A 13575-nucleotide genomic window follows, 5' to 3' on the forward strand; every position below is an offset into this window, starting at 1 on the left:
TTAATTCATTTGCCGTAAAGACTGAAATAGAAGCGCACGTGAAATTTAGGAGCGGATGATTTGACCACCCAAGTATGAATGACAGCTGCTTGACCGCAGTTTCTCAGCTTACAGTCGGCCGTCGGGTTGAGGTGTCCCAGCCGTAACTCTTGTTTTCTTCTTTTCCTAAACATCCACGCATGGAAACACACACACAGCCAGGAAGTCAGCAGGGTCAACCCAGTTCACTACATCCGTGTTTTTCGCACAAGACAGGTACAAGGTGTACGACACTTAAAGGAAGTCGTACATGGTCTCGTCTCCCGCTGCAGGACCGAGAACAAGGTAAAAGAGAATATTACATTGTATCTTTCTGGATTAGTGTGTGAATATGAAAAAAAAAGTCAGTTTAAGAAAAAAGTCCGGTTAGTAGGCCTACTGTTGTTCTCTCAGAAGTAAGTCGCTTTGGATAAAAGTGCCTGCTAAATGACAGTAGTAGTAGTAGTAGTAGTAGTAGTAGTAGTAGTAGTAGTAGTAGTAGTAGTAGTAGTAGTAGTAGTATCACATCTTTCCCATAAATGATCAAGTAGAACTGATCAGCAGGGGCTAAGTAGCAATAACGCAATAAGTTTGCTACTGACAGATATAAGTACTGGACTAAAAGCAAAAGACTGATCATGAAGGTAATGTCTTTCTTTCTTCCACAGCTGAGTTGCTGAGCAGGAACTGGAGAAATAACAACATGGGGAGCAAATGCTCTTCCCTCAGAAGAGACAAAACAAAGAGAGACAACAAAACAAACCAAAAGAAAGAGGAAGTTTCCGACACAGTGAAAGAACATTCTCCTCTCCTCCAAAGACAGACTCTGCAGGACAAAGGGGAACATCTTGAGGCTGGATCGGTGAATGAGACTCCATGCAGCCAAGCTGGATTCACTTCCTCAGAACAAAATGACTTCAGTGAAAGTCTGGCAAACGAGTACACGTTTGCAGGCGTTCATAACCCGAGGTGAGATCTTCATTATCACTCCAATAAAGGTGTCCACATTTATTTTCATTCTAATTAAGGTTTAGTTAACAAATTCTAAATTACCTTACTGTGTTTCTCTTTTATCAGCCCTTGCCTGTCTGATTTGGAATCATCCGCTGCAGAGCAGAAAGGTGAGTTTTTCTTTATAAACTGAGTGTGGGAGCAAGGAGTGTTTTTTGTTTACACATCTGTCACTTGGCCAAAGGGGGAAGTTGTGGGTGTGTATGTGTGTGGAGGTGTGTCTGTGCGTCTGTCACTGGGCGGGGTGAAGCAATCATATTATCAGCGACACCTGCTTGTCATTTTGGGTTTTGTTTGTCAGAGAGAGAGAGGAGCTGATAATTTCTGTTGACCGCTATATACGCAATATACGAAATATAAGCATTATATGCATATGCAATATAGTTAAACATCCATTGAATGCAAGCCACCATCTGTCATTTGAAAGTGAAATATTTTAACTGCGGGACAACAAATAAATAACCAAAGAATGCATCTACTGTTTCATGTCAGTTTTTTGGATTCAACGTGTCAGACAGATCTCAGCCAGTACTCTCTCAGCGGCTAATTGTTTTGAAAGATAGTCGCCTTACACTGAGGATTAACCCTGATTGTAGATGGACACGAGCCATCAGCCGCTGCTGCTAAGGTCCACAGACTGTTTATGCTGTAGTAGACCCTTTTTGTGTTTGTAAACAATGATGACGTAGACCGTATGCGCACGCATTTTGGCAACAGAAGTGTGGCGGAGATAAACAGCTCTTCAAGCTATGCAAGGGGATTATCAACTAAGGACGGTGAATGTTTCCTTAACAAGAAGATTTTTGACAAATGGTGTCCGATTTCTAGATCCATGTTCTATTAATGAGTGGGTTGAAGACGTGGTGCGCAATTGAAAACAGAAGTTTACAAGATATATTATTATTTTACCAGAAAACAAGCTTAGATTACAGAGATTTGGAGAGAGATTTAAGGAATTGGAGCCTGTGACACCGTGCAAATGGTAACAGACGGCAAACAACAAACAGGAACTGATGCAATAGGTTACCGCCAAAACACTAAAAGTATAGGTTCTTGGATGTTTTGTTGTGCAATGATTTGCCCCATGGCTTTTTATAGATACAACTTGGATAAGTGTGAGACTACTGCTATGAAATGTCATAACATGTTAGTTTTGTTTTTACAGAAGCTGACTGGTTGGACAACAACAGGGCTGATCTCATTCAGAACATCACTGAAGTGATGCCCATAGCAGATCTGATGCTTCAGAGGGGAATTATCCATAAAGAGATGTACAACCGAATCAAGAGTGAAACTGTGGCGCAGGATGGGATGAGGGAAATCTTCAGCACTACCACGTGTACAAAAACTAAATCTGCCTTCTACAGAATCCTCCAAGAAATTCATCCTGAGATAAGTCCTAGTATGTCAAGTTTATTTACTAGTCTCTCTTAAACATGAATGATGAAAAAGAAAGATAACTTGGTCCTGAGCACTAAGAACATTGCCTATCGTCAAAATTAAAAACCACAGATCCAATTGTTTCCAGCATATTTCGTTGGAAAATCATACTGATTGATGGTTTAATGTAAACAATTTCAAGTGTAGAACAAAGGTAGAAATTTTGCCAAAATAGTAAATTGTGAAACCTGTCTCAAAACAAACTAAAAAATAATATTTTTTTTACCTGCAACAGAAGATTTCATCAAAGAAGTCGTCAGAAGGAACAAAGAATATTTGAGGGAAAAGTGTTCGTGGCAGCTTGAAGGCACCGGAAAATCTCGTGACGATGAAAAACCACTGGACAAGATTTTCACAGAGCTTCACATTGTTCAAGGAGAGAATGAAGATATCAATAAACAACATGAGATTTGGGAAATTGAAGATAAATCAAGGAACCAAACAGCAAAGGGGATTAAAATCAACTGCAATAATATCTTTAACACCACTCCAGAAAACACAGCATCATTTAAGCGAGATGAAAGAAGAGTGAAAACCATCAGGACTGTGATGACCAAGGGAATAGCTGGAATTGGAAAAACTGTCTCTGTGAAGAAGTTCATTCTTGACTGGGCTGACGGTCGTGCCAATCAGGACTTGGACTTCATTTTCATGTTTCCATTCAGGGAGCTGAATCTGGTCATAAATCAGGAGTTTAGCCTTGAGGAACTAGTGAGGGAATTCCATCCAAAGCTTAGTGTCAAAGCAGCTGCAATAATATTTTCAGAAATAAAAACGTACAAAGTCTTGTTCATTTTTGATGGTCTCGATGAAAGTCAGCTGAAACTGAAATTCAAAGACACCAAAAGACTCTCAGAGCCCTCAAAGAAATCCTCAGTGGACACTCTGGTGACCAACCTTATCCGAGAGCATCTTCTTCCTTCTGCACTTGTCTGGATAACATCAAGACCAGGAGCAGTTCAACGTATCCCTCGAGAGTATGTTTACCTTTGGACGGAGGTCAGAGGTTTTAATGATCCACAAAAGAAGATCTACTTCAGGAACAGAGTTGAGGACAAGGACGTTGCTGAAAGAATCATCAACCTCATCACCATGTCACGAAGCTTATACATCATGTGTCACATCCCCATCTTCTGCTGGATTGCCTCAAAAGTTCTTGAGTATTTGCTTTTAAAATCAGGCAACACTCAAGAGGAAACCATAAAGACACCGACAACTCTCACCGAGATGTACTCGCACTTCTTTCTTATCCAGATGACGGTTGCTACTGACAAATACGACGGAGAGGAGAAGACTGAAGCAGAGGAGATCTTCAAGTCAAATGAGGAGTTCATCTCCAGATTAGGCAGGTTGGCATTTGAAAAGTTGGAAAAAGGTGAAATCATCTTCAGTGGGGAAGATCTGAAAAAGTACGGCATTGACATGGACAAAGCTGGAGTCTACTGTGGATTCTGTACAGCGATATTCAAAGTGGAGAGTGTGTTCAATACCAAGAAACTCTACTGCTTTGTGCATTTGACAGTCCAGGAGTATTTTGCAGCTCTCTTTGTGTACCGAAGTTTCGCAAGAAAATCCATTGAGTCTCCAATCCTCAAGAATTTCTTGCTGGTAGGATCTGATGAGGATCTTGAGTCTGTCCTGGATGCAGATCCAGTTGATCTACCCCTAGATGAGTTGATGGAAATTGCAATAGCTAATTCAGCTCCAAGAGAAACGGGAGAACTGGACATGTTCCTCAGGTTCCTAATTGGTTTGTCCTTACAGTCAACACAAAAACTGCTTTACGGCCTGATTCAGCAGACAGAGGAACACTCTGAAGTTGTTGAAGAGATTGTGAAGAGTCTAAAAGAAATAGATCTAGATAACTGCTCACCTGAAAGATGCCTGAACCTTGTCCACTGCCTGGTTGAGCTGAAGGACACTGCCATACATGATGCTGTCCAGCGGTATCTTGCACCAAATCAGAGTCCAGAAACACAACTCTCCCCTGTTCAGTGTTCAGCTTTGGCAGATTCCATTCTCATGTCCTCTACACCTCTGGATGAATTCAACCTGATGAAATTCAGGCCGACAGTAAAAGGTATTTTACGGCTTCTCCCAGCTGTGAGGAACAGCAGGAAAGTAACGTGAGTAAAATTTGTTTCAGTAATGACAATTTATGTTCACAAATACAAAAAAAAAAAACAATCCGGTTTTGAATGACTCTCTGAAATTTTGCAGAATCTCAGATGTGTTTTTCCGTTCTCGGGAGTGTGAAGCAATCTCTTCAGCTCTGCAGATGCCAAACTCTGTGCTGACTGAACTGCATCTGGTAAACAATGACTATTCTGATAACCACATTCACATCTTGGCTAACGCACTAGTAAATGCACAGTGTCAACTCGAAGCTCTCAGGTTGGTAAAACTTTTGTAATGTATTTTTTAAAGTACCTCTGTCGTTTTATTTTGTAAATGTGTATTTATTGAGTTTTAACAGTTTGCAAACATACATTCAACAAAGCAAATTACAGTCAAACTATAAAATAACCACCCCCCCCCACTCCAAAGGGGGAAAAAAAAAAGAAACGGCACTGAAGTTGACAATGATATTACATAATCATACATGCACATACATACCAGGTTTAAAATTCCATGCTTATGGTGATATAATTTATGGACATAACACCTTCAAGTTTCCAGTGTTTCTCAGTTTTTTAAGAATGCAAGAAACGGGTTCCAGATCTCTTTGAATTTGGCCGATTACTTTTGTCATGTAGGTCAACTTTTCAAGGACAAGGCAGGCTGGTAGTTCTTTCGGCCAATGACTCTTGGTGTCTTTCCAAGAGAGAGAGATCAATCGTATAGTTTGTAATAGACATGGATCAGTCATTTTCCTCTCTTTGCTGTTTAGCTTAGAGTCCATTGGGTATATGTTAAGGATACAAAATGCCAGGCAGTTGAGTACTGGATCTAAGGTCCTCTGAGAAATGCATTTTATAACTGCATTCCATAATTGTTGTATCTCCGACCAGTCCTACAGTCAGTGAAATAAGGTGCCCTTTTCAACACTGCATTTAACAGTATCAGGAATATTTGGATTCATCTTATTCAGTCTAGCTGCTGTAATATAGGTTCTCATAATCCAATTGTATTGAATCAGTCTAAGATGAGTGTTTACTGTTAGATCGACTGTTCGACTCCCATTGAGCTTTCCTATGATCAGTAGAGTCTTTATGATTTGCGTGCGTGCACACGCAATCTCTTTGTGTACCCCGTCCCTTTCTTTGGTTGCTTGTCTGTATGTGGCGTGTCTTGCCATAACCCCTGGCTATGACTGTGGAAGGAGTTCCACTTTTGAGTGAGACGTCTGGTTGGTTTTGCTGTGTGGTTCAATGTGGGGGGAGTTGGACAGCCAACTAGCTGAGTCAAACAAAATTAAAGCAGGAACTACAAATATATAAATCTATTTTCAAGCAATCAACTTTTGATTATTCAATACTATCTGAAACTTAATTTTAATCTTTCATGAGATTCATAGATACAGTACTAACTACTAAGCCACTGTGCTGCCTATCAGGAATCAAACATCAGTCTTCGGTCCATGCCGGGTGGCTGGAGCTGGGCTGGGTCCTGGTCCGTCGCCGCGTGTTTCCTGACTGCCTTTTCCCGTGGTCATGGGGGCTCCACCCGGGGCTTTCCTCTGTCGCTTGCTTGCGGGGGGTTTCCTCCTGTCCCGATTCTGGTCCTCTGTGGGGTTGCTGGTGGCCTGGGTTCGGGCTTTTTCCTTGTCAGCTTCTGGTGTCTTGGGTGGCGTGGTTGTGCCCTCCCTCCTCCACTCTAGTTGCAGTTCAGGTAAAAAAAAGGAAGTGTGTCAAAAAAAAAATTAGCTTTGCCCCAACTTTTTACAAATAAAGGGATTTAGTTGGCTATCATTGCATGTTTTTATGAGACAAGTTACAACAACAGTAGTAGTAGTAGTAACATTGAAAATTTAAAGATATCCTGTATGAGATGGGATTTTCTTTATTTATTTTTTCGCTCTTTCTTCTGTGTTTTGTTTTTGCAGTCTCTCAGGGTACGGCGTATCACTTGTGCTAAATCAACTGGCACCGAATATTAAACCAGTCATCTCAAATCTAAGAGAGCTGGAGCTAAGTGACATGCGGACAACTTCATTGATCTCCGTTACCGCTGCTGGGCTGATCAACCCTAAACTGGAGAAACTCAGGTCAGTTTTAGACGAACCATTCGAAACCAATCAACGAACCAACAAATCTCGACTGAAAATAACTCACAGTTGTACTGAAATTTTGGAGAATCGTGTCTTTGTCCATACACATCCATCTAGGATGTTGAAGATGCCTACGTAATTGGATTTCTGATAACAGAATTTCTGCCTTTTGGAGATTTCTGTTACCTGGCATGTCGACTTATTTGGAAAATGTCAGCAGCTATTCAGGTTCTTTCAAGGCTGCCTGGCATGTGTGATGGAATGTCGTGCTATCAAAAAAATCACACACTGGGTTTGATTCTCGAACTGAATCGCAGGTTGACTGTGGTTTTTCGAACTCATTGGCGGGATGAAAAAGACCTTGGAGAAGTTGCAAGCTCGGCTTGGTGGAAATTATCCACAAGTTGGGCTGTTCGGAGTCACCCTAATTGCTTCCCGGGAAAATACTGTGTTTGTTCTCTCAAAAACACACCATATAAGTTGAACTTGAAACTTAACCAGAATTTATTACTAGGCCGGCTGATAACAATCCATCGCTATAAACTGGAACAGTTCACTGACTTGCTACTCACATAAACATGCATGCACACACATGCTTGTTTATGTGTGCACACACACCTGCAGAAAACTATAAACACACCTCCTGCTACTCAACACCTTTGGTGCCCCCTGTTCCTGGATTAACATGTTTGCATTTCAATTTACCAAACCATTCTCAGATGGCTCCAATAAATAACAACGTTTTTAATGTACATTCTTCGTTTATATTCACCACTTTGTTCGCACAGTTTTTATGATTATGTCATTCCTAAATCTGATAAACCTCTAATTTAAAATAATTTTATTTTTTATGTACCAAAAGGCTGAAACGAAACATTGGAATCTCTGATATCTGCAAGGAGATTGCAACAGCATTCACATCCAAACCATCCAACCTGCGAGAGTTGGAACTGAGTTACAGCAACTTTACAGATTCAGAGATGGAAGTCCTCTCAAGAGCACTGACGAGTGCCAACTGTAAACTGGAGACACTGAGGTAAAGGTTGTCACCGGTGTTGCTTTTTACAAAAACTTTGAAGTCTTATTGAGCTAAAATGTATTTATGAATAATAGAGAACGTTTTCAAATAGTTTAATTCTTATATCTAATAAGATTTAGTACAAACACAAGATGTTTTCTTTACTTTCTAATAATTTAATATGTTGATCACTTTTTAGTCTCAGTCACAACACATTGACTGTGGAAAGCTGTAAGATGTTGGGCTCAGAACTCAGCTCCAGACCTTCCCGTCTAAGAGAGCTGGACCTGAGCTACAATGACCTGCACAGCTCAGGACTGATGGAGCTCTGTAATCCACTGATGAGCCAACACTGCAGCTTGAAAACTCTGAGGTGAAATAACAAATAACTATTAATTACTTTGATTTATCCCAATTATAGCCATGTATAAAGGTCCTACAATACACCGATAATAACATTTTGAAACATGATTATTGTGTTATGTTGCTTTATATGTGTGACTATTGTGTTCAGGTTCACAATTGTCGTGCCACAAAGGGAGTGCTGGTTCAGTTATTAGAGAGTTAATAATGATTGTTTAAGGATCGTTTAGGGGGGGGGGGTTAGTAGGAGAGAATGAGAGGAATAGGGAAGAAACCAAAACCCAAGACACTAGACTAACGTCTCACCACCAGAAAACCAAGCTCTTCTGATGTTTCCCACACAGAGATGCACCAATGTGAAACTAACTTCACAAGTGCGTTCTGGTCATTCAACTGGGAGGGGCTTTGTTTTCTATTGTGGAGGTACGTGTCATCAAGATCCAGCAAAGTGGATGCAGTAGTAGACAAATGATAAAATACCAAACACACTTAAGCTAATAAACACAGTTGTGACGGGATAAGCGGTTTGGCTCACAACGTAAAACTAAACTAGTTAAATTTGTTACGTTGTTTTTCTGCCCAGCCTCTTACGTGGATCTTTGTAATTGAAGAAAAAGGTGGTTTGGTCTGGCCAGCCAGACCTCCTTGGTGAACAGCTGGATGGTTACGCTCCACAGGTGGCTGTGGCTGGTGAAGAGCGGCTCTCTCTCTCCTGCTCTCCTCATCTCAGTGTGGATGAGGGATGCAGCATGGGGACAGCAGTTGGGCCTCCTTCAGCTCCAGGTCGGTCCGAAGGCGTTCATGTCGAGGCATGCAAGGGTCCCTCGTTCGGCTCTCTGGGGCTCGGAACGTTTGCGAGTCACTCGTTGCAGCGCTGCAGACTGTGGTTGCCATTTCAAGGCAACCAGATGCTTCTTCAGACACGATAGTGGAGAAGGCCGGCCCCTAGCTAGTATCTCTTCATGCTAAAATAAGAGCTGGGGCCTTCTTCATAGCTCACAGAGAACTCCATGGGACAGTAGAGAGGGCTGTTCTTTGTAGCCGGGCCCGGGCCCACCATAAATCTGCAAGGGCCCCCTTCCGCGTTTTGGGGTCTCTGTCCAAAGAAGGTGCTATTCCTTATCACCAAGGGCCGTAAATGCAAAGCTTGCTGAAGCCTTGAGTCATTTTGGAGATTCCTTTGTTTCAAACCATGCGGTCAACGTTAAGAAATCGAGGCTGGGCTCAGAGTTGGGCCTCAGTCTTTCTCTAAGTCTTTCCATATTCAACACAGAACTGTGGCCCAACACAATATAACATTGAAATGGTCATATTCTGTAAGTATTATTGCTGTGAAATTTAGTGTCTGATTTTGCTAAAAATAAAATAATTAAAAATCATTAATCAGGATCATCATCATCATCAGGATCATCATCATCGTCGTCATCACCATCATCCTCAACATCATTAATTGCAAAGTGTAAACAATTAAATATGCCAATTTTAGATGGAAAACATATTTTGGCAATTGGCATATTTTGGCAAAACATATTGCACCAAGTATCTCTTAACGGGCTTTTCTGTCACATGTGGTCCATGCTCACAGAAATAAATATGAAGAGCAAAGGGGACATCATGGGAAACTGGTACTGATAATGAATTCTGCTGCTTTTCTAAAGTGCTGGTTGTATCCTGCAGGTTGTGTTTCTGTAAAGTGACAGGAGATGAATGTTCCTCTGTGGTGTCGGCTCTGAGGTCTGACCACTGCAAGCTCAGAGATCTGGACCTGAGCTTCAATTACCTCACTGATCAACAAGTCAAACTGCTGACTGAAATACAGGAGGATTCACGCTGCAGTCTGGAGAACCTCAAGTATGTTTTACAGGTTATCTGAATGACATTAATGTCATGGACAGAGATTGAAAATATTCAAAGAGATAAAAGAAAAAAAAATGAAGCTGAACCAATAAAATAAGAATAAACAAGACAAGAAACATCAAAACATCACTTTGGTACTTGGCAATAGGTAAATATTGTTCTATGACAGTGTATTTGTACTTTTTACCTTTCATTTTTTTATTTGTCATTAGTGTGGACCATAATGAAGAATGCTGGGTAAATCTGAAGCTACTCAGACAATGTAAGAACATAATTATCTCTCATGTAAACTGGATCACTGATGTTGTTTTCAAGAGTTTCACTGGTCAAAACTTGAACTGCAGTTGTATGTTACTTTTAATTAAATTAGGACTAATGAAGCTATGCTGATTACCAATCTGCTGTCTGAATGTTACTCATTTAAACACTACCAAGATAAAGATCAAGAACAATTCTGTATGTCCTGATTTGCAGACGCCTGTGATCTGACGCTGGATCCCAACACAGTTGGAAAGACGATCATTTTGACTGAGGAGAACAAAATGGCAACATTTGACCCAGAGATGGAACAATATCCTGATCATCCAGATAGATTTGCTACACCTCAAGTGCTGTGTAAGGAGGCTCTGACTGGTCGTCATTACTGGGAGGCTGAGTGTTATATTTCAGGTGAAGTTGGAGTTGCATACAAAAGTATTCCCAGGAATGGGGACTGTTCATCTGACTTCACTTTCGGGAAAAAAATGAAAAGTCTTGGTGCGGGAACATTGAGAATTCTAATTCCTCTAATTCATCTGAAACAGTTTTGGTGTTAAAAACAAGCAACGTAGGAGTGTATCTGGACTGGCCAGCAGGAATGTTATCCTTTTTTGAAGTCTTTCCTGAAACACTGACCCATCTGTACACTGTACGCACAACCTTCACTGAGCCGCTCCATCCTGGTTTTGGACTTACAAGTGGATTTGTTTCCCTCAGGAAAATACATATGGAATAGTGAAAAGAGGCAAAAGAAAGATTAAATAGTGTCTCAACAGTTGCGAAAAGGCTAAGTAGTCACTGACTCAGCATAATTGTTTAGGGTAGGTGTCTAAAAAACTGTTTACACTATAACACAATACCGCTCTTACCTTCATCAATGTGACACATTAAATAAAATGTACTATGTCAGAATTCATGTAGATAAAGGCCTACTCAGAGGATGGAGGTGATGGACTACAGTGCCCCCCCAACAAAATCTAGTTGATATTAACAGATATAAACACATTGCTGAAAAGGGGGCTGTTGTATCATACTTTAATCTCATGGTACATTGAAAAATCACGTGTAATTGAACTTGATTAGACCATTTCTGAGAGTAGCAAAAAAAAACTGTGAAACTGTGGTGTTTTCAAGCCAGCTAAGGTACGTATCTCTCCAGTTTATCCTGGATCATATGTGTGGTTCTCTGCCCCGTCAAGCATGTCCAAAACACCACCTGGGGGTATATTACCCACATCCCCAAACCACCTCAATTGGCTGTTCTGGAGGTGGAGGAGCAGCAACTCTACTACAAGTCCCTCTTGAATGGTTGATCTTATCACACTAGCTCTGACCAAGAGTCCAGACACCCTGGATTCATTTCAGTGGAAGAAATTAACTTCAGCCAGTAAATAAACTTGTAAAAAGTCCTGCAATTTGGCTCAAGTCTCTCTTCATCACACCAGACTACTAAGGAGTTAGTATCACTGTACACCTCACGATGATCTGCCTGTCAATCTCCCACTTCATTTTTTCCTTTACTTTGAACAAGACCTTAAAATACTACATAGAATAGAATAGAATAGAACAGAGTAGAATAGAACAGAGTAGAATAGAACATCAACTTTATTGTCAAACAAAACATACAGTAGCTAGTGCACACCTGGCTGAAATTTCTATGCAACAGCTCGCCATCGGACTGGTAAATAATACAATTATATGAAATTAGAACAATTGGAATATACATACATGTATATGTATATGTGTGTATATATATATATATATATATATATATATATATATATATATATATATATATAGCCGCATCTGAAATGAAATGAACTAATGCTACGTGACTGTGATTTTCCCGTAGCGGTGGCGTATTGTGGAGTAAATAACATCCTGAATCTGTTGCTGCTTTCAAGGCTAATGGAGGGTAAAGACTGGAAGTCATTCAAGTCAATAAATGGAGAGCGGAAGGCTCCATAGCTGATCTTATCTTTCTGATGCAAGAGTGTGTGGCTGTTTTTTGGAAAAATTGTTTAATCAATATTTAGTCTTTAAGTGGTCAGTGTTTGCTCTGTAAACATCTGTTTAGGGGAAACGATGCGGTCGGAGTTTTTATATACCAAAATAACTGAGTGTACGTTTTGAAAAAGATGAACCCATTGTGAGATTTGGTGCATGAACAAGCCCTGTTTTGTACGCACGCAAGCTTTATAAATGAGGCCCCAGCTCGGTTTTGCCACTCTAACTTTGACTTGGCTATTTCATTTATATCAACCTTAGTGCCATTAAGCTTTTACACAAAGTGTATTTGTGCCACACATTAAAGTACGAAGTCTTTAGTTCTCCAGCCCAGGTCCCACTAGTCTTTGTGCATCTGAGCATGCACATAGTCCATCTTTATTCATTGGTAATGTGTTATCAAAAAATAAGATAAAAACAAGGAGCATATCTGAGAAATGGTTGCCTTTTACGCATACTAAAAATTATCTGTGACGGTTTGTATATGTGGTACTCAGAGACATAACATTAACATTTCATGGTAAGGTTCATGGTTGAAATTTAAATTAAAAAAAGTTATTGGTCACATGGAAAAAGTGTAGTATTTAAGGTAAATTAACATCAAGTAGGTGGTGACAGCTGGATCTTGCTTTGATAAACTCTTGAATAATCATCCTCCTCTCTGATACTGAAGTGTGTTCCTCTTGCAGACATCTAGGCAGCTCTGTGAAGCTTTCACACTAAAGGTTGTAGATATTAATAATCAAGATGTTCAAAAAGATTTTTAAATGATGTACGTGTGGTTGCACCTGCAGATTCAGCCTGAAGTTTCAATATTTACAAATGGAAGACTCCACCATGCTCCAAGTTATCAGCTGCAGCCAAAACCTGCAGAACCGAGTTCTTTGAGACTTATTTTCAACGGTACAACCTCTTCCCAGCCGTGAAATCAGGAACTGCTTTGGTTTGAGCCCTCAGAGATCAGGGAGAGTGTTGTGATTGGTTTCACTATGATTTTGCATCTTATAAAAGGGCTCTTGTACAGTATGAAGAGTGAGATCACCACCAGATGAACAGGACAGTTATGTGCTGCACATTATTAAATCAGTTTCCATCTTTATATAATTACATTCAGGGTTTTTCTTCTGTTTTTTCTTTCAGTATAAAAATGGTGTAAAATGTAAGCAAACTGTTATTTCAGCCTTGTTAACTTTCCAGGAAAGGAATAGTACATCTGTACATATTTTTATTCAAAGTGGGATTTTTATTTTATTTTTTCCCCTTTTTATCAGTGTTCTCAAATATACCGCCCTTATTATACAGTATAACCTCGAGGTTGAAAACCTTGTTTTCGAACAGCTGCACATTTTCACACCCAGAGGCTGCATGAAGCATGATCATCCATTTAGAGGTA

The 13575-nt window shown here is 40.2% G+C and overlaps 1 protein-coding gene across 1 annotated transcript; it reads left to right on the forward strand.

Annotated features, from left to right (window-relative positions):
* Window positions 1–189: 189 nt before the first annotated feature.
* Window positions 190–11991, forward strand: LOC133422332 (NLR family CARD domain-containing protein 3-like). The gene is given in 13 exon segments (XM_061712288.1): window positions 190–324; window positions 687–987; window positions 1096–1139; window positions 2195–2431; window positions 2705–4595; window positions 4690–4863; window positions 6515–6676; window positions 7542–7715; window positions 7897–8070; window positions 9738–9911; window positions 10130–10179; window positions 10392–10654; window positions 10657–11991. Coding segments are annotated over 12 exon segments (3864 nt in total). The 5' UTR covers window positions 190–324; window positions 687–721; the 3' UTR covers window positions 10912–11991.
* Window positions 11992–13575: the final 1584 nt, after the last annotated feature.

This window comes from Cololabis saira, chromosome 21 (assembly GCF_033807715.1).
Source record: "Cololabis saira isolate AMF1-May2022 chromosome 21, fColSai1.1, whole genome shotgun sequence".
Lineage (NCBI taxonomy): Eukaryota > Metazoa > Chordata > Actinopteri > Beloniformes > Belonidae > Cololabis > Cololabis saira.